At 42.3% G+C, this 27,838-nt stretch overlaps 2 protein-coding genes across 2 annotated transcripts; both read left to right on the forward strand.

The window, feature by feature from the left end:
- The first annotated feature begins 276 nt into the window (after positions 1 to 276).
- On the forward strand, positions 277 to 21,289 carry LOC125889123 (CCN family member 5-like). Its single transcript, XM_049576856.1, has 6 exons — positions 277 to 286; positions 328 to 440; positions 7,857 to 8,073; positions 11,752 to 12,000; positions 13,421 to 13,653; positions 19,969 to 21,289. The coding sequence occupies exons 1-6, from the start codon at positions 277 to 279 to the stop codon at positions 20,254 to 20,256; spliced, it is 1,110 nt and encodes a 369-aa protein (XP_049432813.1). The 3' UTR covers positions 20,257 to 21,289.
- A 2,465-nt stretch (positions 21,290 to 23,754) lies between these two features.
- LOC125885826 (P2Y purinoceptor 1-like) lies at positions 23,755 to 25,659 on the forward strand. Its single transcript, XM_049571626.1, has one exon. It carries the CDS (start codon positions 23,875 to 23,877, stop codon positions 24,892 to 24,894), a length of 1,020 nt encoding a protein of 339 aa, XP_049427583.1. The 5' UTR covers positions 23,755 to 23,874; the 3' UTR covers positions 24,895 to 25,659.
- Positions 25,660 to 27,838: the final 2,179 nt, after the last annotated feature.

Raw genomic sequence — 27,838 nt, forward strand, 5'->3', positions numbered from 1 at the left:
ACATGGTAAAGACTCCTCAGGTCTCTTCTTTGAAAAGGAAAAATGACACTGTGCCTATAATAGCATTCAACTTAGCTCTATTTTATCAGCCACCCCAAAATCTGTTGGCAAACTAGGCCCCTTTCAGCAGTATACAGCACATACAGAACATCCAGGGTGGCAGTGGAAAACTTTTGCTGCAGAAATGTGGAGATAGGCCTGTGAGTTTTTATTCTCCTTCAGTAACTATTTACTTTGCAGTCCACCGCCTGTGACATCACAACCTAGACTATATACATGAATGGAGGTAGGCAGCGTTAATAAACACATCCACAGTCTTCTCCAAAGGAGAAGAAGAAGAGAGAGAGACTAAAGAAGGAGCACGGAAGGCAGAGGTGAGGAAGATGGAGAGAAGAGACACTCAGCTGCTTTGCTCTTTGCTGCTGTGTATCATCACACAGGTATGTCCTGCCTAAATGACACACATATTTATATCCTCTCCGTAAAATGATAGGTCACGTTGTTGGCCACAAAAACAGTCCCTCCGTCTGTTTGCATCAGTGATGTAACTATTTGAAGATACTTGATTATTGATTATAGTCACAGAATCTCGGTTCTCTGCATAGTGACAATAATAACGTGTGTGTGTGTGTGTGTGTGTGTGTGTGTAATACGTGACTGCTTGCTTCCATGGTATTATGATGATTGTTGGGCAGGGGGTTTCCCTGTTGCTTTCATCATCACATAGATAATGATTATTTGAGGCAACAATGCAAAACAAAGGACTGCCATTAATAATCATACTGAGGGGAATCACAGCAGTAGTTGAAGTTGCAAGGGGAATTTTTACCATCTTTCCTCAAAACCACTGGCCTTTGATGAACATGCACATAATGTTTTGTTGTTGTTGTTTATTTCTATTTTTGCACATAATGTGTTTTGTGAAAGAAAGTAGTTGCAGACATATGTTATAATTGATATTTGGCTTTTTGTTTTGTACAACTGTGTTAACAGGAGATGTTTTGTTACATTTTTGATGCCCATGTGATAAGCTAAATGTTTGACAGGGAAATAAAAAATAAAGATCTAAGGTTAATCAACCACAGGCCTTTAATCTTTTGATCTTAAAATCAAAGTGTTTACTAAGTACTGCTGCCCCTCTGAAATCAATCTGGTAAAGCAGAAGAATCTGTTGTCCAAGGGTAAATTGTGGATATAGTTGAGATCAAGGCCGTAGCCAAAACGTTTACATTGATGTGGACCAAATCTGCTGAGGGAGTGGGGGGTCTGGTGGATGCAGTATTGGTGTTAACATTAATTCAATCTTTATTTATAAAGATATTTATAAACATTACCATTTCATGCTTATCTTGACTGAAGTGAAGTGTAATTATTGGTATGATGTTGCAATAATAAGTTTCCCATCAACAGCTGATGGGAACATTAATGGATCCTGATGTTACACAAAGCTAGCTGGCTGAAAATGTTCAGAATGTATAAGCTGTTTGATAGCTAATGAGTGTATGCCAACTAGTGTTCTGAGAGGAATTTAGCGTTACATTGTGGGATGATAACCATTCATAAAGTGTTCATAATACTTTAAAAACTATTACAATCGCCAGTGATTTAGCCTATGTAACACATATATCACTGTACACTCTAGTTTTCCACTTTTAAATACATTTAAAGCAATGAAATACAGAGACATTACAGTATTTGATATTGATTGTAGCGACCCACAGCAGTAGTGCAAGGTAATACTAGAACTAGTAATAATAATAATAATGACAATTTGTTAAGTTTATTTATGATTATGATTACATTTGCTAATGATTATTTTGGACAGTGGTGCATGGTTGCCTGTCGTGACAAAGCAATTTTTATTTATTTATTTCATCAATACATATACATAGGGGTGACATTTTAAGCATATTTGAATACAGTGCAACAGATGTTGAAAGTTTTGCTGGAGCGTGCCATTTGCATACTGACTCTAGGAATGTCCACCAGAGATGTTGACAGTGAACTGAATGTTTATTTCCTTACCATAAAACATCCCCACTGTCATTTCCCTGAATTTGGCAGTACATCCAACTGACCTCACAACCCCACAAGTCAGTTACGATGACAAACTGCTGTCAGGTGATGACTTTGGTGGGGACGATAAGCATTCAGATGAGCTTCACTGAGATGGTTTCTGAGAGTTGATGCAGAAATTCCTTGGTGCAAACCAGTTGTTGCATCAGCTGTGTGGATGACTGGTTTTGGAGGTCCTGAGCTGGTGTGTTACAGTACATGTGGTCTGCAGTTATGAGGTCGATTGGATGTACTGCCAAATTAATGAAAACAACACTGAAAATGTTTTGTAGTGAAATGAACATTCCGTTCATCGGCAACAGCTCTGGTGGACATTCCTGCCCCAGCATGCCAATGGTACGCTCCCTCAAAACGTGGGACATCTGTGGCATTGTGTTGTGTGATCACATTTTAGAGTGGCCTTTTATTGCGATCATCCCAAGGCACATCTGTGTTGTAATGATGCATACTTGCCAACTCTCCCGATTCACGCGGGAGACTCCCGATTTTTAACCCTATCTCCCGCGATGCTCCAGGTCAGTAATTTCTCCCGCTAATCTCCCGATTTTACAGTGAAGGAAACAAGTAATATTGTGGGGGATATTTGTTGCAGTATCTGGCAACCCTGGCCTGCCTGCGCGTATGAGGCAAGCCGGTGACGTGACTCAGTCACTCACTGGAGGCAGTGATACTCCAAGTAGCGTTGATACTGCCGGAAAAGAAGAAGAAGAAGAAGAAGAAGAAGAAATCACTTGCTGGTTTCTGTCTTCCGCTCAGTTCAGCGCTCAGACAGAGATGGATAGAGAAAGAGAGACACCTGACGCCAGGGCCACACCTCCCGTGGAAGTGCTGCGAAGTGCAGCGCACCAAAATTCTCGTGCGAGCCCTAGCACTTCCATTCACATCAGACGCGCATTTCTCCACGCTGGTCGACAAGTGGAACTGCTCCCAGCTGTTGTCTCCGTCACCCGGCATTTGCTTGCGGCTCGCGCAGAAAATAGACCAGACGTCGAAATGATGGAGCCACGGAGCTGCGCGGCGCGGTGCAGCCGGTGTGGATGACAAAATCGGTTAACACGTGCACCGAAAGGAAACTGGCTTCGCTTCGAAGCGCTTCGAGGCTATTCGCAGTGCTTCCGCGGGCGGTGTGGCCTTGGCATGACACTCCTCCGAGGGTGGCACACACTTTTTAATTTGATGTGCAATAAATACAGCATACTAAATGCATTGCAGTGTAACCGCCTTATTATTTAGCCTTCTGGTACTCATTTCAACAATTAAAACTGCTAATTTTTTCATTGTCCTCAATGGTAAACAGAATCATTTATTGAATATCAAAGAAACAACATTTTCAGAACAAGTTTCCTTCATCAGGTTTAAAATACAAGGCAAGAAATGACGACAATTATACGCACATCCTGCGAAGGAACCTTGTTCCTTGGGCCGATACACCGATGAAAAAAATCTCCCTATTTTTCACAGCCCAATGTTGGCAAGTATGATGATGCTGTTCAGCATCTTGATATGCCAACCTGTTCTCATTCTGAAGTCACCAAATACCACCACTTTGTCAGTACTTTCGATGTCACCTGACACCAATAGCTACCTTTCCCAGCAGTATGATATGCCGCTGGACGACATCAGTTTGTAACATGGCCGGACATAACCTTTCACAGTGTTATGGTAGGCTGCTGGTCAGCCAGGCAGCACCTGTCGTGGCAGTATGATACGCCGCTGGATGGTGTCAGATTGAATCACTACGGGTGATGACGTAATATAAGGACCTGGAAAGTCCCGATAGGGTGGATGGGAGTGGTTGTGGATGGATTCAACACACCCCAGACGTTCACCCAGGAGCCTGGTGTTTGCTTCCTGTATGAATGTAGAGGCAGACCATGACGTTTTTTATAAACCTAACCATATGCTTTGGTTGACGTTCCAGCATTGGTTGCAGCATCCTGGAATGTCAAAAGCAGCCACAGGAGGATACCTAGCACGTAATCTATAGACATGAAAGGCCACTGACAAAGCAGCGATATGTGATGACTTAACGTGAGAATGTGTTGGATATGCCACACCCGTCATGTGGATGGATTATCTTAGAAAAGGAGAAGTGCTCACTGACATGGATTTATGAAAATTGCAACTAAAATTTAAGAGAATCCAAAAGTGTTGCAACGGCTATGTCTTTGCTGCAGGGGCCACAGGTTTAAATCCAAATCCAAATCCAAAGTGTTGCATTTAAATTTTTATTCAGTATATATTAGAATTACTGCCTTGATTGTGATGTCAGAACCACTTCTGTGATGTAACTAATCTTTCATGATAATGGTTTATAAGTAAAAGCTCCCTCTTCATAACAAGGTGAGAAGAAGGGGCGCCCAGTAGCTCACCTGTTAGAGCGAGCGTCCCATGTATAAAGGCTATGTCTTTGCTGCAGGGGCCACAGGTTTAATTCCAACCTGCAGCCCTTTGCTGCATGTCATCCCCTCTCTCCTCCTTCCACAGTAAAGTTCTACTATCAAATAAAGGCAAAACAATAAGAACAAAAAATAAATAAATAAATTTTAAAAAAGTCAAAATTAAAACAGGGCGGCACGGTGGTGTGGTGGTTAGCACTCTCGCCTCACAGCAAGAGGGTTGCCGGTTCGTTCCCGGGCGTGGGAGCCCTTCTGTGCGGAGTTTGCATGTTCTCCCCGTGTCAGCGTGGGTTCTCTCCGGGCACTCCGGCTTCCTCCCACAGTCCAAAGACATGCAGATTGGGGACTAGGTTAATTGATAACTCTAAATTGTCCATAGGTGTGAATGTGAGCGTGAATGGTTGTTTGTCTCTATGTGTCAGCCCTGCGATAGTCTGGCGACCTGTCCAGGGTGTACCCTGCCTCTCGCCCAATGTAGCTGGGATAGGCTCCAGCGACCCTCAAGAGGATGAAGCGGTTAGAAGATGAATGAATGAAAATTAAAACAATGTGAGCGGAAACTAATGATATCAGTTTGGAAAAGGCAGCACCAGTGATCATGGGGACTGTTTGATGATGTCTGGCATGATTCGTCAGAGATGCACTGGAAATATCTGATTATGTCATCATGATACCATTACCTAAAAGTACCACCCAATGGTTTACATGGGGCTGTCCCTTGAAAACATTCTGGGACCTGGCTCTGACACATGTCGTGATTTAAATTTAACAGTCAGCCTTGAAGTGCTGCATCGTGAGCAACATGTGCACAATGCAAAACTCTGAAAGTGAAAGGTGACTGAAGCCACACTGGAAAGTGTTGTACAACACCTTTTTGTTCCATTCTAATGACACATTAGTCAAAGCAGTCAGCCCCCCCTGGCCCCCAACAGGACAAGCGGTTACAGAAAATGAAAAATGAATGTATGACCTTAACCTGAAACAACTTACACTACTGTCACATGTATGCACAGTAATACAGTTGACTCACAATGAGTTCAGTAGAAGATTATTACAGCATACAGATGTTGTGTAACATCTTTACCTGATATGAACCAACTTGGCCTGATATACAGGGCCACTTCCTGTGTGTTCTGTTTTTTTTTGTGGTGAAAAGTAAAACTTGCTGCTGCACCACAGCATGCTCAACACACTACAAACAGCAGGAAGCTAGGTTCAGGAGTGTTAAAGGGTTAAACATACACTATATTGAGAGTATTTTTACTACTTTACCTCTACATCTGACAACAATTTCCAGAGGGAAATTAAGCCATTGTATTGCTCTCTTCAAAGCCAGACTCTGATGAGAAAAACAGTGATTTAACATTGTTGAACACAGGAGCTGCTGGTCTACCACTGCCTCAAAGTTAGTTTGTGTTATTGTGTGACTTTGGCATTTAAAATGGGTCCGTTCAGACTCACCAAAGTCACACAATAACACTAACTAACTAACTGATTGAGTCAGTGGAAGACCAGCAGCTCCTGTGTTTGGTGCGCTAAAAATATGTTTTTTGTCAGTGGAGTCTGGTGGCTTTGACGAGAGCATAGATGGGGAACTGAGGCTGTTAACAGCTTTCCCATCGAAATGGGCTGTCTGATGGAAAGGTAAAGCGCTGAAAATACTCTCAATTTAACAAACACATGGCCTGATATTGATTTTTTTTTTTTAGGAGGCTAAAATACGCAACATATTACTTCGCTTCTGTGGCGGCTCTCCAGCCTTCTTCTCCTGACTGACAGCTACTGTATGTATTATACAGTCTACGGATAAATACCCCATACAACCCCAGTTTAAAAAAAAACTATCCCTTTAACAGTACAAAAACATTTTGTGAAGTGACTGATGATATTCGTATCTTTGATTACTTCAAGTATGTAGTAAAACAAAAAATTCTGCTTCAAGTTGATCTTTAAGAAATTTGCAACCAAAATTGAAGAGAAATCCAAAGTGTTGCATTTAAATTTTTATTCAGTATATATTAGAATTACTGCCTTGATTGTGATGTCAGAACCACTTCTGTGATGTAACTAATCTTTCATGATAATGGTTTATAAGTAAAAGTTCCCTCTTCATAACAAGGTGAGAAGAAGGGGCGCCCAGTAGCTCACCTGTTAGAGCGAGCGTCCCATGTATAAAGGCTATGTCTTTGCTGCAGGGGCCACAGGTTTAATTCCAACCTGCAGCCCTTTGCTGCATGTCATCCCCTCTCTCCTCCTTTCACAGTAAAGTTGTACTATCAAATAAAGGCAAAACACTAAGAAAAAAAACCCGAAAAAAAAAAGTCAAAATAAAAACAATGTGAGCAGAAACTAATGATATCAGTCAGGCAGCACCAGTGATCATGGGGACTGTTTGATGATGTCTGGCATGATTCGTCAGAGATGCACTGGAAATATCTGATTATGTCATCATGATACCATTACCTAAAAGTACCACACAGTGGTTTACATGGGGCTGTCCCTTGAAAACATTTTGGGACCTGGCTCTGACACATGTCGTGATTTAAATTTAAAAGTCAGCCTTGAAGTGCTGCATCGTGAGCAACATGTGCACAATGCAAAACTCTGAAAGTGAAAGGTGACTGAAGCCACACTGGAAAGTGTTGTACAACAGCTTTTTGTTCCATTCCAATGACACATTAGTCAAAGCACGAGTAAGTATGGGTGGATATGAATTTATTTGGAATCACATGACCTAAACCTAAATCAGCCTACGCTACTGTCACATGTATCAACTTGTGTGTAGAGCTGCACAGCAATACAGTTAACTCACACTGAGTTCAACAGACGACACCACCGTGTCTGTCACATGACACCTTTACCTGATATGAACTGACGTTAACTTGGCCTAATATACAGGGCCTCTTCCTGTGTGTTCTGTTTTTTTTGTGGTGAGAAGTAAAACTTGCTGCTGCACCACAGCACGCTCAACACATTGTACAAACAGCAGGAAGCCAGGTTAAGGAGTGTTGAAGGGATAGTTCAGTGTTTTTTGAAGTGAGTTACTTATCCACAGACAGTATATTACAGTATATGCCATTCAGCACAACCCCAGGCTGGAGTCTGGCATGCAAGCAAAACAATGTACTGCTTGTGTTAGGGGTCTGCAACAACGCATATTTTAGCCACCTAAAAAATCAAAATCAGTTTAACTGTACACTATATTGAGAGTATTTTCACTACTTTACCTTCTCATCAGACAGTGTCTTCAAAAGGGAACATTGCTGAAAGTAAGTATTTTAATACCAGTTGAGCTACATTTTACCCTCTTGAACAGAGGGAAACAACAAGCTACTGAGTGACAATATAAACAACAGCTGCAACTTGTAACTCTCACTTTAGGTGTGGTGCCAACTGTGTACTGGGCCATGTCAGTGCCCGCCCACCGTGCTGCGCTGCCCTGTTGGCGTTCCTCTGATGTTTGACAGCTGCGGGTGCTGCCAGGTGTGCGCTAGGCAGGAGGGCGAGGCCTGCACCGACCGGCTTCCCTGTGACACCCACCGAGGGCTGCAGTGTGATTACAGCGCCAGCTTCCCGGGAGGGCCAGGACAGTGTGTCGGTGCGAAAAGAAGACAGTCATGCTGAAACAGATTTCTTTGGATTAGAGTTGCAAGTACTACAGACACTGACAAAACTGCAACTTCTTTGCCACTACTCTATTACTACATTCATCGTCATTACTACTATAGCAAATGTTTCTACCTTTCATGTCTTATCATTAATTGTTTAAAGGAATACCCACAAAATAATTGTTTGTATATCAATTATTCAGCTGTGTTAGGCTGAATTTGTGTTAGGTTGAATTTGTGAAGAAAGCGTTTTTCTTGCATGTCTCCAATATATATTCAATAGTTTGTATATCTTACAAGTTAGCACCCTACAAATGACATTACATCCTTATTGTACACTTATGTAATTAACATAAAGTTAAAGAGATTAGGTTTAGAAAAAGAAACATGGAATGTATGTACCCTAAAATGACTCAAAGTTCACTCAAAGTACATATTTCCAAACACAACTCCAGGGGAAAGTCTGGGTTTTTGTGACCTATCCACCACCCCAACCTGTGTCCCTACAACACCACTTGGGGTCGTTGTCTTGTTTACTGCCATCAGCGCATTGGGCATGTGATCGCAGCCATTCAAAATATGTGGGATATGTATGAATTTGGGGGCATTACTTTTCGAAGGAAAACATACAAGAGTTTGTGAGAGCAGCCTATCACCTTGAACAAAGAATACGAAAATAGAGAAAATTCTTGATGAATTAAAATAAATGGGGACCACGTTTAACATCAGCAAAACTATTGCAAAAGATCCATTTACAATTTAGAATTCTTCTGCATACACAATGTGACACATAGACGAGTAGCATGCCAGGCGGCACATTCCTGCTGTGGGCTATACTTAAACTATGACGCTGTACTTACCCCTCTGGCATCAGTTTTGGACGTGCCAGTTTCCACGTCGATTTCTGGTCATTACATGCTACAGTGTCCTTCAAAATAAATTCCCAGCTTCACAGGAAACATAGGTTTCATCACCAAGACTATTCTTGGGTTAGGCAACAAAGCTACTTGGTTAAATAAAAAAAAACATCATGGTCTGGATTTAAATAACTATATTTGTTACAGTAACTTAATGAGTATGTCACTCGACGACTATGTCCCGTGACTTATGCCAGTGACGATGTTGCGTGGTTAAAAAAACTGAAGTTGACTTTTGGTTTCATACGGGAAACAAACACCAGTCTCCTGAGTGGAAGTTGTGTGTTTGAACAACTCGTTCTCATTCCAAAGTTGTCAAATACTGCCACTTTGTCTGTGATTTCAATGTGAGACACCAATGCCAAAAGCCACTTTTTGCAGCAGATACGCTGCTGGGGGGCGTCAGTTTGTTACAAGGCCAGGCGACACCTTTCGCTGTGTTATGATAAACTGCTGGTTGATTAGACGGCACCTCTCGCAGCAGTATGATAAGCTTCTTCTCTACAGGTCAGTACTTAACATTGCCAGTAATTATGTAATATTAGAAGCTGGAAAGTCCCTATAGGGTAGGTGGGAGGGGAGGTAGATGGGCCCAACAGACCTGGGACTTTCACCTGGGAGCCTGCTGTGCATGCAAGAAAGACAAAAGTTTTTTAACAAACTCAACATAACACAGGATGAATAATTGCGATGCAAATGGTCATTTTGTATATATCAAACATTTGATGGTTCAGGGTTCTTAAATTTTTTTTTCACACTTTATTTATTGATTTTCCATTTTTGCAAACAGACATACATAAACATAAAACACCCCCATCCCCACACCCTCGATAACATAAGATCCTTGGTACATAAAATGATATTCTTCATAATAGTAATAATAATAATAATAATAATAATAATGATAATAATAGTAGTATATGTGCATATACGTACCTACATGCTCACATACATTTCCATGAATCTCAATATGCATACACACATACATACATATATTCCTAAATCAATGTTTAAATCACAAGTATATAGTTCGGTCATTCTCCTTTTCTCTTTCCCTTCTTCACAACAATTATACTATAGCTGTGCAACAAGTTATTGTGATGGTAGTGGCATCAATCCTTGTCCAACTCCAGGCATTTGCACATTTAGATCGTTCATAAAGATTAAGAAAGAAGACCACATTTTGTAAAAATCCTTAATTTTCCCTCTTGCCATGTAAGTCAGTTTTTCCAGTGCCAAGTTTGATGACATCTCTGTAATCCATTGAGTAGAAGTGGGTCTCTGTGTCTCCTTCCATTTTAAAGCAATCATACGTTTGGCTTGTAACAAACAGAAATTAATTAGCTTACGATCCTTTACAGTTGCTGGGAAATTCTCAGGGTATATGTGCCACAAACATATCTTGGCTTCAATAGGAATAACACTTCATGTCAGCTTGGAGATTAGTTCAAGAACCTCTCTCCAGAATATCTGCACCTTTCAACAGCTCCACATACAATGTAGCAGGGTACCAACTTCTTCAGTACATTTGATGCAACAGTCGGGAATATTGGGATTAAAATGGCGTAGTTTGACAGGTGTGATATAGGTCCTGAGCAACCATTTATACTGTAACAGTTTGCATCTTGTATTAATAGTTTGAGTTTGGGCCAGAAGACAAGTCTCCTCCCAATCCTCTACAGAGATGTCTATCTGAAGAGAGTTTTCTTTAGATCCTGCTAACAATATCCCATAATACACTGACATCTGACCTCTGTCATGCTGATGGTAGACAGTGAGGGTTCCGAGGTGGTTTTAATTTGGGAATATATGAAGCTCCTTAATTGCATGTATTTAAAGTGGTGCTTCCCAGGTATGTCAAATTTATCTCCCAGTTGTTTGAATGACATTAGAGTACCTTCATTGTGCAGATCTTTTATTTTGCACAGTCCTCTTTCCATCCAGTGTTTGAATCCCATGTCGCGCCTTCCTGGATTAAAGTTTCCATTTCCCCAGATATGTGCGAAACAAGAAAGTTTAGGAGTGTCATTTAAAAAGCTGTGGGCCTCATGCCAGACTGTAAGAGTGTTTTTAAGGAATGGATTTTGTGTGTGCTTTCTAAGTATTTTAGGTTGCGACGAGTAAAGGTACATGCACATCAGGGTTCTTAAATGTGAGAATTTGTTGCCTCTCCAAGTCTTATAAGAGAGTAACTTAAAAGTCTTTGAATAATGTAATGACAATACGGGACACGCAACCTGAGGCAGTTGTCAACACTAGTACTATCACAGTATTATAGAGTATTGGTAGCGTACTAACATACAGTAGTATGTTAGTACTATATGCCACCAATATTTCTACCACTGCTGCAACTACTATCACTGATAGACTACTAGGCAACCACTATAGCTACCAGTTACTGCAGCCCTTCATCATTATAGGAATAAGCTGCATATCCTTTCTGCTCTACTTTATGCAATCAGTTCCACTGCATCCTGTGATTACAGCAGGTAACTTTTTTTTCTGTTATCAGGTACTTACTAAAAAAGACCAGTGACTCAATTTCCCTAAAGTACTGCTGCATATACCTAAGAATTCTGTGCTAAACCTCTTACAGAGTAGCATGAGTAGCATGTTTCCAGCTGCAGGTTATTTGTCTGCACATGTTGCACATAACTCACCTCATTCTTGGCACAGAAGTGATGTAGGAAGCCTTGTACTTTTCCCCACTTATCACATTACCTCCTCTCCCCCTCCTTTTCCTGTCATCAGGTCGTAACGAGCTGGGCTGCGAGATGAATGGCAGGAGACTGGAGGAGGGACAAGTATTTCAACCTTCCTGTGCCCAGCTCTGCCACTGCCTGGGGGGAGGTGTGACATGCGTGCCCCTTTGCAGCGATGATCTGCAGAGGCCCACTGATAGATGCCCCAGCCCTCAGCTGGTGCGACTGCCAGGGCGCTGCTGCAAAGAGTGGGTGTGTGATGGCCTTGACAACAGCATTTCCTCAAATCCATCAACAGGTAATGGGGTTGATGATTAACAAGACCAAAAAAGATGGCTGGAAACACATATCAACAGTGGTTAAGTTATCAGAATATCAACTACAACAACATGTCTGGCTGTTAAAGCTCAGATAGGCAGTTTAATTTTGGCATCAGTGGGCAAAAATCCCATACTTTGAGCATATTGTAATTGAAGTTAACTTAGAGAAAACTTGATTCCTCTTGGCCCTGTTTTCAGGCTTTAGAAAATCTAGACGTGAGCCTTTGGACAATCACAGGTCATTTCAGAAAGATGGCATTCCTGTTGCCAGTTCTGCAAATGCAGATATGTGTACATGTCCCTTCAGATGATGAAACTCGATTCAGTGAGGGAGACTCCTGCCAGCATTGGCAAGAATTGCCTACACTGCAAAGCAACCCACAAAAGTGGGTTACAGTGTATCCTCCCCCTCACTCCCCACTACTACACACCAACTTGCTGGAAAGAGGGCGGGCAGCAGCTCTGGCGACAGAGCCGCGGTAACCCAGCCAGCACAAACCCCAGCACCAGGGAACGGACAACCCTGACTCCTTTCCAAATCAGCTAACTTTCTGTAGCTGCTGTTACACAAGTTAGACCCACTGTGTCATCTGGCACTGAGGGGTTTGTGCTGGCTGAAATCAAGCTGCTCATCTGCCCATTGAAGCTGCTGCCTGTTCTCCTCCTGGGGAAGCAGTCCACAACGGTGGGGAGTAAGGCGGAGGGACGATGGAGTGGCTAGCTAGGCAATTGTTGTTTTATTTGTGGTCTGATAAACAGATAGAGATATTGGGGAAAGAAGGGGCTGAGTGAACGAGCCGCGTATAACTCTACAATGACATTAGATTAAATAAATCACTGTATGGGAAACAGTGGGTTACTGTATGAAGCCTGTGGTCATCTGGTGGGGGGAGGGCTTAGGACAGAGAGGGGAGAGCTGCAGGATTAGGGTGTATTTTCAAAATATGCCTTTTTTTCCAGATCTCTGCCTATCCCATCAAATACAACTGCTTTAAACATGCAGAGGCACATTGCTACCATCTAAAACACTGAAGCATTTGGATCATTTTCAGCTATTTTCTGTGAGGCATTAAAAGCTGCTTTTAAATTCAGTAAGCAGGTGTTTGGACACATGGGCTTTCAGTCATCTACCAGAATGGTTCAGGGCGCTTTTGGGCTATGAGGAAATAAACAGATTTCAATTCAGAAGAGGTGTCAGAAAGATCAAACATCTGTGTGAAACATCTGTGAGCACTATTCTTAGCAAACTGACCTAGCCTGAGTAGCAGTTTACAACATTTCAGACTGCATATGTGCTGAATTTACTGACTCATAAGCTCTCATCAAAGCTGTCCACCTCAAACAACTTTCAGCTTGATGCATGCAGCAAATATTTTCCTCTTCTCTGTTTCTTTCCAGCAGAACAGGCGCGACAGGACAACAGGGGTGGGCTGCCCAACCCGGCGTTTGGCTCTGTCTCCAACTGTATTGAGAGGACCTCAGACTGGAGCCCCTGCTCCCACAGCTGTGGTCCAGGTGTCTCCGCCCGCACCACAAACAGGAACTGGGCTTGTCGCTTGCAGACTGAGACCAGACTGTGCCAGGTCAGGCCATGCCAGACTCTGCTGCCGGGGCTCCGAAGGCTGCAGCTGGTCAGTGCATAATAACACACATTAACCAGTTCAAGTCATCAAACACTTGATAACACCTTCCAAAGTAAGGTTCAACCCATTTTATAAATGCTTTTGGTGGTGTACTGCTTTTCTGAGCTGCCTCTGTGCACCATTTTGACATCCACATAATTTTATCTTGGACTATATAAAACTCAAAAATGTCATATAAATGTGGACATTACAAAAGTAATAATCAGCTGAAAATACAGTAAAATACTGTGCAAGAGAGAAATAATTCAATAACTTGTAAAACTTTATTTCCTCATTGGTATTTTTGAGTTTTTAATTTTAATTTATGTCCTTTCTGTGTTTAAAATGTCTTTTTCTTTTTTTATTCCATAGTGGCATTTTCCCCAGAGTTTTGTATGGCACTCGCAATGACAGAGCTGTTATCAGTAGGCTTTTTTCAAAGCATACATTTTGACTTATATAGTGGCTTTTTTAGGTACAATCTTTCCATCTGACATTATGTGCTATATGAAATTTCCCACACAGTTTAACACAGGTGATAATCTGGCTGGGCACATACCTTTCAGTTTCCTTTTTGTATGTGCTGTCAGTATGGGTAGTTATAGGTGTTTTTAGACCTGAGGAACTTTTTAGTGTTTCTAAGAACCCCTTTTTTTATTGTGGCCCACAAAAAAACAAGGAGCACCTTAGGTTGCTGCGAGGGTCCAAAAGACAGAGGGATGTCGTATGCTGTAAAGTCCTGTGAGGCAAATTGTGATTTGTGACATTGGGCTTGATAAATAAAATTCATTGATTGATTGATTGACACCATTTTGAGGGACATTTAAACTACACCGGAGGGTGTGCTCCACTATCGGGGTTCACACTGCTCAGCCTCCCAGGTAAACTTTACTCCAGGGTGCTGGAAAGGAGGCTCCGACTGATTGTCAAACCTCAGATTCAGGAGGAGCAATGCGGATTCCGTCCTGGCCGTGGAACAGTGGACCACCTCTTTATCCTCGTGAGGCTGCTGGAGGGGTCGTTGGAGTTTGCCTATCCAGTCTACATGTGCTTTGTGGAGAAGGCATATGACCATGTCCCTCGTGGGGTCTTGTGGGGGTACTGCGGGAGTACGAGCGGCCGGGCTCATAGCAGTGGGAGCTGTGGTGTAAAGTCAAACATGTTCTCGGTGGGTGCTGGCCCCAGCCAAGGTTGTCCTTTGTCACCAATCCTGTTTGTGATTTTCATGGACAGGATCTCGAGGTGCAGCTGGGGGGAGGGAGGGGTCTAGTTTGGGGACCTCAGAATTGCATCTCTGCTTTTTGCAGATGATTTACTGGTCTATCCATGTCCCAACCCTCACCTATGGTCATGAGCTCTGGGTAGGGACCAAAAGAATGAGACTGCGAATACAAGCGGCATCTCCTCCGTGGGGTGGCTGGGCTCAGCCTTACCGTGGATTCCCACCAAAAGCTTCATGAGCATCATAAGCAGTCGGCAGCCATTCATTTTCAATGCACGCTGGCAACGAAGGGCATCAGGGGCGTTGGCGCGATGCCAGCGACCAGAGCGTCAAGTAGATGTTGAGAAAAGTTGAACTTTATGCAAATAAGCAGCACCGCCGCCAAAGCAGCAGCTAATTGCAGACCGGATTTGCAGGACTCTGTGGACCCAGACAGACCAACGGCTCTGGGACCTGCATTTCCTCAGCAAATACACCGATGCAATATAAAGCAGGCTTCCAAAAGTGCAATCCATGGTGAAAGAGGAAACCGAAGATGTGCATGCTATATAGGCGACGCTTTTTTCCCTCCAAATAAGCTCCCGCCTATTTACCACCAATTACATTTCTCAGTGGTCCTACGTGCCAACAGGAGGGTAAAATCATAATAATAAAAGACTCATAAAGGCTATATGACTGGGTTTATTAGCATTATTTTAATTGTGTAATGGAAGTCATGAATAATACATAGTGAAGACATAAATGATAGCATATTTGTTCATCCTTGTAAAGCGCACAGCTGGTCAGCCTAGATGGACACATGTAAAGCAGTGTAGACAGTGTAAAAGGGGCCCTTTGGCCGCTGCAAGCTGGCAGTGTGGGTAATGTCAGAGCGACCAGAGTGCCTGCAGGTGACTGTGAAGCTTTTGGTGGGAATCCCCAGTTAGAGATAGGGTGAGGAGCCTGGATGTCCGGAGGGAGCTCTGAGTAGAGCCGCTGCTCCTTCGCATTGAAAGGTGTCAGTTGAAGTGGTTCAGGCATCTGACCAGGATGCCTCATGTGCGCCTCCTGCTGGAGGTGTCCCGGGCACGTCCCACTGGTAAGAGTCCCCGGGGTAGACCCAGAACATGCTGGAGGGATTACATATCTTGTCTGGCCTGGGAACGCCTTTGGGTCCCCCAGGAGGAGCTGGAAAGCGTTGCTGGGGAGAGGGATGTCTGGGGTGCTTTGCTCAGCCTGCTGCCCCTGCGACCCTGCCCCGAATAAGCTGATGAAAATGGATGGATGGATGGATGGATGGATGGATGGATGGATGGATGGATGGATGGTTTTAAACTCCTGTTTTAGAGTAGGTCCTTGACTCTGCAAAAGTGACATTGCTATACCAACTGCTGGACGGCTTACACCATGTCACCTCAGTGACCCTACTGGCTGTGCAAATGTAAACAGAGTAAAAGCCCCTGAGGATATGTTGTTCCCAGGGGAGCTTCCCAATGATCTATTTCTACCAGGGACTCCACAGAACTGTTTGGTCCAAAAATATTTTTTGTTTGGTTTGCAGAGTAAGGCCAGTCACCAATCTCTGTAGCCCTTTTTACACAGAGATGGCACTATAGAGCCGCTACAAAGTCCCTTCTTCATGCCGCCTTTACATTTTTATACAGAACCAAACAACAGCTGCATGATGCCACAAATGTGTGTGATTTCAGACAGCATGTTGGCATCACAGAATGAAACAGTGTCGGCCTCTAGTGTGACATATCACACACGTCAGCAACACTTCCTAAAATTTAACCATGACATAATATGATAACAACACTCATTTACAGATGATAAGGAGCTCCCGGACCTAATTTTTTTCCCAATTTGCTGATATTTTCAGCCACTTTTATTCCTCTGAGTTAGCTGCTAGCTGCTACCAGCTACTCTCCCGCGGAGGGTCTTACACATAAAACGTCAAAACCTCACATGTGTGCTCACACACACACACACACACACACACACACACACACACACACACACACACACACACACACACACAATTCCGCTATCATACCTTTCATACAGAATGGCGAGGCAACATAATGGAGTGATATTCCCACCTTGAACAGGCAGTGTAAAAGGGGCTATTGTTGTGCTGTGTTCATGTTTGGTAATTGTCTCAGAGAGATGTTAGAAATACTTAAAGCCTGTTCTTGACCAGGCACCATCCCTTCCCAATAACAACAGCCCCTCAAGCCAAGCGCAACCAAAACACCATTTTAAAGCTACTCTATCAGCCACTGACCATTAATTATATAATAATGGTAAAAAAAAACAACACAGAGGATTTTTATATCATGCATTTATCCAAATTATATTAATTTCTAAATAACTCAGTATCACTAAAACCACGCTTTCGTCTGTTGCTAGCAGGTGCCTAAAATGACCTGTCACCTCTAGACGTATAGCAGGAAAAGCACAGGTAGAGGTTATAAGCATTGTATAAAAATAAGAGACATAGCTACCATGACTTGGTATGGTATGTGAACTCCCGTTTTGAAGTCTCAAGTTTGGCATTTCAGCCGTCACCGTCTTCAATTTTTGGAGCCAGAAGTGAGGAAAGGGTGAAGCTGTGGATGAGCGAGCGATCAGTCTGACTCATAGACTGTAGCGACACCTCACAGACAACTCAAAGAGGCCACACCCTTATATGTAACTGTAAGCCTTAATAAAATGTAAATGGGTGGGTTATAAAATAATTCACCCCTGTACAGTTGTCATGAATGCTGAAATTAGCTATAAAGACCAAAACTGTTTTCGTACCAGGCTGTAAACATGTTTGTTTCTGCTGTAAAGTTGGACCTTTTAATGGGGGATCTGGGGGATTGACTCTGTTTTAAAGCCAGCCTCAAGTGGCCATTAGGAGAACTGCAGTTTTTAATCACCTGCTCCGTTTGTCTTGGATAAATCGGCGTCCGGTGAAAACATCCTAAACATCTGGCTCTTATGTTACTGAATAAAAATGTGACCATACATTAACATGTGTTGGACTAGCCGCCCGCAGTGACGTGCCAAACTTTGTTGGAAATACACAGATTTGTAATTGCCTTATTCTGTGTTTTTACCAGTTTAAATCACCAAGTCTGTTTCTTTTGGAAAGAAGGAGACGTCTACACCTAATTTGGCTCATAGTAAAAACTTCCTGAATGCCTGGATCAGAAAAAAGCTGAGCACACGTTAATTTCTGAGAGCAAAGGAATGAGCACACAATAGCATGTTATGGGTGACCCACCCGATTCTGAGATGCCAAACAGCATCAGAGATGCACGGATTTGTAACGTGAAAACTGAATACAGTGTTTTTAGTGGTTTTAATCGACTGATCAATTTGTTTTGGAGAGGAGGAGATCTCTGGATAATTCAGCTCCTGGTAAAAACTTCCTGAATAATGAACAATGAAGAAATTCTAGCTGGGAGACGTTTTATCTGGTTGCAATTCACCACTAGATGGCACCAAGTTCCCCTAAATCTTACACACTTTACCTTTTGGTTAATTTTTCAGTCCCAGAGGTTGCTGCTTGATGATACCACTGATCACTGATGGCTCTTTTCAAGTGTTAGTCAGCATACACATTAGGGCCCTGGAACTATAATTACTACATTGTTCTTAATCATACTGGTGTTTTCTGAACTGCCATAACATGTAAAGCTGCATTCCAAGCGTGGCACACTGGCATGGCTCAGTGGAACACTCCAGTGAGAATGCAGCAATCATTAATATCACTAAATACAAGTCAGGTCACTGTCAGCTAGCTCCTGTTAGCTAAAATGCCACAAGGAAAGGTCCAAAACTCTTTATACTCTCACCGGCATTTGATTCTCCTGGTTAACATCTATGGAACAACAATACTGACAGAGTCATTATGAAATCACCATAGTAGTCAGCAGTCTATCTTAGTCTATCCAGTCTCACAAGCCAGTATGAGAAGGGTTCAAATGTATACCTCATGGGGACCTCAGGTCTTCAATTCTATGGGAAGAAAGTAGTGTCCTAAGGTCTGAGGTGCACACTCTGTCAGCAGACTTTCTTTTTTACACTAAAGGGACAGTTCACCCCAAAATCAAATATACATATTTTTCCTCTTGGCTGTAGTGCTGTTTATCAATTTAGAAAGTTTTGCTGTGAGTTATCAAGTGTTGGAGATATTGGCTGTAGAGACGTCTGCTTTCTCTCCAATATAATGAAAGTGGATGGTGCTCATACATTTAGCCCATGGCACTTATGCATTTGAAAAACTCAGCAGCAATGTCTTTGTTGCACACAGACCTTGTTGTGAGCAGGTTCCTGTAGGAACGATATTCTTTCAATCAGTCAATCAGTCAATCAATCAATCAATCAATCAATCAATCAATCAATCAATCTGCTGTTGAATTTATCAAATGTATTTTTTTGAGCACCACAAGCCAAGTTCCATCTAGTTCCATTATATTGGAGAGAAGTCAGACACCCGGTCTCACTCTGAAGTCATCGAATAGCGACACTTGGTCAGTGACTTTTGGCACCAGACACTGACTAAAAAGCTGTCCTTTCACATTGGCATGATACAAGTGGAGTGGGTGGAAGGGGTGGTGTATAGGTCCAACAACCACCAACTTTTATAATTCATCCTCTGAAAAAAAAACCTGAAACACAGAGGTATCACGGGATACAACAGGACTATCACTATGGGGGTAAAGATAAGGCCACTAATGTGAACATTAGGTTGGATCTGACTTTATAAAACCTCTGCCCTCGGTGAAAAAAATGCCACACAAAAAGTGTAAACATTTTCAATTGCTAGCCTGAGGTCCCAAAGCAGTAGGTCTGCGGTTAGACTCTCTTGACTGAGCCTGCTGAGATATGCTGGTGGCTTGTGATTGGCTTAGAGGTGAAAAGGGGTGAGGCTTGATTTTAATAACACCCTAATGAAAAGTGATATAATGGAATATTATACCTTTACCAGTACGTTAGAACACATTTTACAAATTTTTTGCCATAAACCAGGATAGGAATGGTCCCCATTCCAACCTACACATGACTACACATCACTGGAAACATAACCACATAACTACTACAATTTTGCTTGTCACTGTGTATTCCAGGGTTCGGGGGTGTGCGAGAGCAGCTACATATCACCTCTGTCCATTCAGCTTGAACATCAGGGCTGCTGGAGCACCAGAGCCTACCATCCCAGGTTCTGTGCCTTCACCTGTCTGGAGGGACGCTGCTGCAGCCCCTCCCACACCAGGACTGTGCAGATGGTTTTCCGTTGTCCCCAAGGCATGCTCACCCTGCAGCAGGTGATGATGATAGAGTCCTGCTCCTGCAGCATCTCCTACTGCCGCCAGTCCCCAGCCACAGCTGCCCGTAGTGCCCTGCCCTGGCTGTGAGGTGCATGCGCATCCAGCTAAAAGAAGGATGGGCCGGTCCCATCTGTGAGGAAAGTGACCACACATGGGTGTTGAGCCAGTGTTTCAAAATGGCAGAAAAATTACAATCAGGATGGGAAACCTGGCATTCAACAATAGCACTTGAGAATAAAGGATCCAGATGTGCAAATACATGAGCTCACACATTTGAAAATATGTACTAAAATGTATGCTGTAATCTCTATATAGATTATTGAACAAGCAAAAGGTAACCACATTCACATTTTACCATAATTTTTTAAATCTCTATGCTCCCACAAATTCTCATGTCACCATCTTGAATGAATCCTGTCCATTCTTTGGCAAACTCAAATTTATACTGAGATTAGTGAATATGTCAACCCCTACACAGGTGGCAGCCACCATGCGTAAAGGGATAGTTTGGATCTTCTGAAGTTGGGTTATATGAGGTACCTATCTTATCAGTGTATTACATACAAGAGATGTCAGTTGGCACACCTCTAGTTTGGCGACGCAGACAGGAATACTGTCATGGAAGCTTATCAATGTACTGCTGTGGACAGGGTCAGCCACAAAACATATTTTTGCCACCTAAAAAAAATCATATCAGTTTAAGTGTGAGCTATATTGAGAGTATTTTTACTGCTTTATCTTGCAGTTAGGCAGCAATTGCAGAGGGGAACTGAAGTCCATCTATCGCCCTCTTCAAAGACAGACTGCGTTGAGAAAAACAGTTATTTAACAGTGCAGAACACAGGAGCTGCTAGTCCACTGCTGCATTGTGTGACTTTGGCATTTAAAGGAGCTAGCTCTGATTCACCAATAAACCAGCAGCTCCTGTGTTCAATAGGCAAAGTTACTTTTTTTTTTTTTAGTGAAGTCTGGTGGCTTTGAGGAGAGCAACATTGGGGAATGGAAGGCGTTAACAGCTTAAGGCTCATTTATACTCTTTTAACATACGAAACTAGATACATCTGTTTCAGACGTTCAGATTTTGTAATATTGTCCCTCAAAACCCTGTCCTTGCACTCAAATAGCCTCTGCTTGTGCTTAGATCTACTCTGTTTCTGCTCAAACTGTGTGCTCGCACTCAGATACAATGTTGCTTGCACAGATTTCCTGCTCTAGCTTCAGGTCTTCTCCTTGCGCTCAAGCTGCTTCTGTGCGCTCGTGGAATTTCTGCTCTCAGCTTTCTGCCTTGTGCTTGGATTTTTTTGTGTATCAACTCTGTCAAAATCCCCCAACCAATAGAACGGCAGGTTTATTGTTGACCAATGAAATGATCCCTGCCTCCTTACAGGCGTGCTCGCTTTAGTTTTAGAGCGTCCCGTCCGGTACTCTTTAACCGGGTGCATCTACTCCCGCCCTCCAGGGCCTTATTAAATGTTCTTCCCTTGCTTTCTTTACGACTTTTGGAATAAAGGGACTGTTAATTTACACACGTGCGCTGTATTTTTTACTTTAATAGCCGCATAGAAAATATGTATATATATATATATACACACACACACACACACACACACACACACACATATATATATATATATATACAGTGGAAACCACTTATACTGATCACTTCTGTCTGGGTCAAATTGATCACTATAAGCGGATAATTATCATAACCAATTTTCTTTTTCTGAATTTCTCATGAAGATTACCATCTAATTGACATTTGTATATTTGTTACGTGAATATAAAGAAATTCAATGTTTGCATACAGTCTCTTTCAAAATAAACGCACTACGTCGGTACAACACCGCAAATTGACTTTTTTTTTCTTCAACAACAAACACACATGGTTGGGTTTAGGCAACAAAATAACAAGGTTAGGTTTAGGAAAAAAGAACAGGGTTTGGCTTTAGAATCTTTTGGGACACGAACACCACTCTCTAGGGTGAAAGTCTGTGTTTGTTGGACCCATCCACCACCTCTCCCACCCACCCCACTCAGATTTTCGCCTCCTTAACTTTCATCCTTATCCCGCCGCACTTCCCCCTGATGTCGCCGGGTGCCGTTAAACTATAACCCCAACCAGCAGCATATCATGCCGACTTTAAAGGACGCCTTTTTCATTGTTTCTGACGCTGCAAGTCACTGCCCAAGCGCCAGATTTCAACCACTTCGGAGTGAGACCAAACTCTCTAAGCAGCTAGTCACTAAAAAAATCTGAATAGTACAGATTAAAGTCTTTGTTTGGCCTGCAATTTCACTGCGTCTCCCTTTTTTTGGTTGATTTTCTTGCCGTTTTTCTTTATTTTTTTGGCAGATGCTGTTTAATGATTCTGCTGAGCCCAAAGAGGGAGGGGTTTAAAGATGTGATTGGGTCAGCCCAGTGTCAGTTAAGAAAATAAACCAATAGGCAGATGTGTTGTGTTGTCCCTAAGGTCACATCGGCCCAGTTGGAAAGTGCTTGGTACTCCAGATGGCCAGTCCAGCCCTGAATGGTACAAGAAAAATGTACAGATTGAGTTTTGATTTCATAAAAACAACCTCCAGACTAAATGGACAATGCTGCTGTTGCTCTGTATTGCATAGAGCAGCCACCATAGAGATGTTCTCATTGCTTGACAGTGACACTGACTGACAGCCAGGCAGACACATACAACTCAGAATGAGCCCTGGATATTGAACTATAACCCCCAATAGCTTTCATGTCTCTAGAATGAACACACAAACATCCACTTTGCTGTTTCTTCAGCCCCTTCAGTACAGTAAGAGTTATCTTGGTGCCAAGATCTGCTAACCTGAGTTAGCCAAACGTTGGACAAAACTAACAAATAGCTGCACACTGATTTGAGAATTTTAGATGGTAATAGATTTATATTAAATAGTTATTATTACACATTATTCAAATATCTTAGTACACTTTTTGAATACTATACAGTATTCATTTGCAAATAGGATGTATTTTCAATTTATCTCAAAAAGATCAGATTTGATTGATTTTATTGCGTTCAATAAGAGAACTGTTGTTTGTTTCATTGAAAACACTGCTAAACTGATAAATAAATGTTAACTCAGATTGACTCTAATTTTGTATGCATGGGAATGGCATTTATTTATCTGCATTTGATTTAAATGTTTACACATATCCACCTTGTCGTGAAGTTATTACATAACCAGTGTTTGACAAGAGGGAAGGAGTGTGTGAGTGCTGCAACATCGAGGGCCAAATCCCCAATAACTCTTTCTGATATTTTGCCAGTAATAAGCCCACGTGGTTTTTTTCTGAGCTTGATTTTAATCTTTCAATATAAAAGAGTAATTTATGAAACAGTTATGGGCACGTACGACCTATTCTGTCACGACGGGTAGTGATGTAAATCATTTTACGGAATAAATCCTTTGATTCGTTCTCTGTAAATGACTGTAATGTTGATTTGTTAGTTTTGTTTTCTATATTCAAGAATGTCAGCATGCCTCTTCATGCGTGTCAGGAAGTGGGCGGGCATCTTCTTGCTTTCGTATTCACATAAGCATTGCTTTGTACGACGCACAAGTAGTTTCCAGAGGAGATGTTTGATCAGAGTGAGTCGGGGCCACTGGTTACTGATTTATTTTTGTGGAGAAGTTCAGATTGGATAAAAGGGACATTTTAAACCAGCGAGAGCCGAAGATATGTCTTTAAATATCACCTGCGAGAGCATCAACCTGAATTTTACGCACGCCTTTCTGCCGCCCGTCTTCATCACTGTGTTTGTTGTCGGGACGCTGTCAAACATCTGGGGGCTGAGGAGTGTGTACTGCAGCTGGAACAAAATCGGAAGCATTAACATCTTCATGTTCAATCTGGGGGTGGCGGACCTGCTGTACCTGTTCACCCTGCCGTTCCTCGTGTACTATTACGCACGCAGCAGCCACTGGCCGTTCGGCCAGCCTTTCTGCAAGGTGACACGCTTCTGCTTCAACCTTAACCTTTATGGCAGCATCGGCTTCCTCACCTGTATCAGCATCTACAGGTACCTGGGCATCGTGCACCCCATGAGAGTGATGGGGAAAATCACTAGCCGCCACTCGCTGGCCATAAGCACCCTGGTCTGGCTTTTCGTCATTATCCAGATCCTCCCTGATTTGTTTTTCGACAAGACTGACTTAAAACACCCAGACGCGTGTTTCGACACCACCTCGAACGACATGATTAGACGCTACCTGCCATACAGCATCGGCTGGACTGTCACAGGGTTTGCCATACCACTGCTGATCATTTTGGTGTGTTATGGACACGTTGTTGTGGTTCTCTCCAAAAAAGCCAACATCAACCCTCTGCTGAAGCAGCGGTGTTTGAAATTGGTCGTGATTCTGGTGATACTGTTCTCCATCTGTTTTATCCCCTACCACGTGTTTCGAAATGTTAATCTGAGCACCAGGATTTCAAAATTAGATGGGATTTGCTACACCAGCTTCCGCGGCATCTACATTGCGCACCAGATCGGCAGATGCCTGGCTTGTCTCAACAGCGCAATAAACCCGCTGATTTATATTGTAGGAAATGATGAGTTCCTAATGAAGCTTCATCGGCTCAACATGCGGGCCCGGCTGTCTCTGGCCGGCCTGAGAGGCGCAGTCATTTACCGCAAACCCGTGGAAGCCGACTCGCCGCAAGAGACTCACGATAACTCGGACCTGATGAAAGGATAAGACGCACAGTCGGTTCACCAGAGACACACTTCCGTGCGGCTGATTCCCTGCGTGTCATGCACTGCCAGGACTCCCACATCTCCGGAAACAAAGTACAATAATGACCGATGATTTGCAGGATATTAAGCCAGTTATCAGAGAGAAAATCAAATGACCTGCTGGAGGATTGTCTCTGTATCTGCTGGACATTATTACAACTGACAGATCTTGCTATTTGCAACTTAATATCGATTTCGCATTTCATGTAATGCACTAATTTATTGCATCAAGTCATCAGTGTTCTATCAAGGTGCTGCTAATGTTTTTGCACTACTGTGTTTGTGTCCTGTAATTGCTTTCTGATTGTGCAGTGCAGGAACAGTTTACTCCATGTATTGTGCTTAAGCATTGTCAGGTAATTGTGTATAATGTGCCATATATTGCACTGCATTTGCACTGTTACAGATGAAGTGTTTGATAGACAGTGGTTTCTATTTTCCGTGATATGTGTAACAAAGACTCAGTCCATAAAGGTTTTTGAACTGAGGCACATTTTACTGTCAGTGTCACCCCACAGCTCTTGTAGTGCAACTTTGTTGAGACAAAATACATGGATTTAATCAGGAGCTGCAACAGTGATGTCAGTGCTGAGATATGAAAAAACTGAGAAAAAAAATACTAAAAACTAGTACTAATGTCACCCTGTAAAAAGCTTATTCATTGCAAGTAAAAGTCATGCATGTTCAAATGTTTACTTAAATAAAACTACAGAAGTATTATCAACAACATGTACTCAAATATCACAAATTAAAGTACTCATTATGCAGAATGTCACATGTTAGATACTGTATGTACTTTATTATTGGAGCATTATTACTGATTATTTACTGTGTAAGGTGAAACTGAGAGGTCCACCTACAAAATCAATGCAGTCTAACACAACAGCTGCTACAGGACCCTCACTGACTGTTACTGTATTAGAGTGCATTAGTTATAGGAAGGTGTACCTAATAAACTGGCCGCTGTGTGTGTAATATGTATGACTGGTGACAAATGAAGAGAAAAAAGACAACATGAGGTGTCGTAGCTTCAGTCTTCAGTGCTGTTCTGGGTCTCGTGGAACTCTGCACGGGATGAACACCATTCCTCCACAATATATTCCTTAAATGAATCAATAAAATGGGGATCGCACACCTCCCCATTTTTTTGATTCATTTAAGGGGTCTTTTTGGACAATGCACTCAGAGGTTTGAGCGCAGTGGTCTTTCCCAAAATTTCCACAATATTCCCTCATTTATAAATACAGTCTTTATTACATCAGGTAATCTCACTGAGAGTCTGAGCTCTTTTCAAAAGACTCCTGAGTACAGCTCATGGAAAGAAAAAACTTTCTTTTTTTTTAATTTGAAGATAAAAATTAATATGATTTGGTGTTCTGGTGATGGTGGCAGAGAGCATTGTTGTACACGCTCTTACATTTTATTCATGATATTTTCACACTTAGCAAACCACTCAGTGAGCCCTGGGGCATGGAAGCATTTACGTTTGATTTATTTTGCCGCTCTTTCATTCAGGCCTGTCCTTTAATTTTTCCCCCATCAAACAGGGAACAAATTAAAGAAAAAAACTCTGAATAAATTAGTAGAGAGACATAACAAATGCAGAGGCCTCCATACAGGGCATGTGGGGTCACTTAAAGGAACGGAACAGAAGGACTTAAAAATCAGTTCTAAAAGATACTGGGAGCCAATATAGGTTATGTAAAACAGCCTCTCTTTAGTTTTTGTAAAACCCTGGCAGCAGCATTCTGAATGGTCTGTCATTTTGTAATGGCAGGTTGTAATGGCATTACAGTAATCAAGGCGACATATAAAAACAACACAAAACAACTCACACCACTGCCATTTCACTGTGTCGCAGTCCCAGACATTATGGTTATCATTTCATCGCAAATCATATGACACAGCCTATTTCATTCATGGTTCTGATTATGTCACTTGCAATTAATACCCCACCTCTTCCACATGAACGCACTTGTGGCTGGATAGGAAAACCCAGAGTTGACCAAACTAAGTTGATAATCAGCTTTGTAGTACCGGTTATCCAGATGGCCAATGTGACGGGTTTGTCAATCCAGACAAAGAAAAGATGTCCTGGCAAAGCTGAACTGGTTTCATAGTACAGGTCTCCGGTTGGTTTGTTTTGGAGCGCAAGAGACCTCTGCAGATAATCCTGCTCATGGTTAAATACTTCCTGAACGTGTGGATCAGAAACAAGGTGAGCACACATTAAGTTAGCAGATGAAATGTGGGCATACATTAGCAAGTGCTGGGCAATCGAGTTAACTGCAACAAGCTGAACAGTGTTGCTGAACAGTGAACGGTGAAGCATTGATTAGTAATGTGAAAGTGCTTTATTCAGTGTTTTTACTGGTTTTAATCACCTGGTCCATTTGATGTGGAGAGGAGTAGACCTCTGTTAAAAATTCAGCTCCTGGCAAAAACATCCTGAACCATGAACAATGAAGGAATTCTAACTAGGAGAAGTTTCAGCTGGATGCAATTTGCAATCCTCTCTGCTAGATTCAACTAAATCCTCCGAAATCGTACATACTGGACCTTTAAACAATTTGTTGTCTGTCAAAATATTTGCCTATTAATTTTCTATTGATTAAAATTTAAATAGTTTACAAATGCATCATCCATAGATAACACCAGTAGATATCCAGTGAACTCTGTATAACCTCTTTGAGGGGGACACAGGGGACAGGAGACATGTGCATTTGTGTCCCCCAGTAAAACATGAAATAAGCAGAGGACTTTGACAAAACTGATTCATTATTACACAATAAATTTGTGCAGAAAAGGAGCAAATTAAGTTTTTTGACACTCAGTCAGAGGACCCCCAGACCTCCTGTTTTAGATGTTTTCCCCCAATATTGAAACAAAACTACACCCTTGCCTGT

The sequence above is a fragment of the Epinephelus fuscoguttatus genome, linkage group LG1, assembly GCF_011397635.1.
Source record: "Epinephelus fuscoguttatus linkage group LG1, E.fuscoguttatus.final_Chr_v1".
Classification (NCBI taxonomy): Eukaryota; Metazoa; Chordata; class Actinopteri; order Perciformes; family Serranidae; genus Epinephelus; species Epinephelus fuscoguttatus.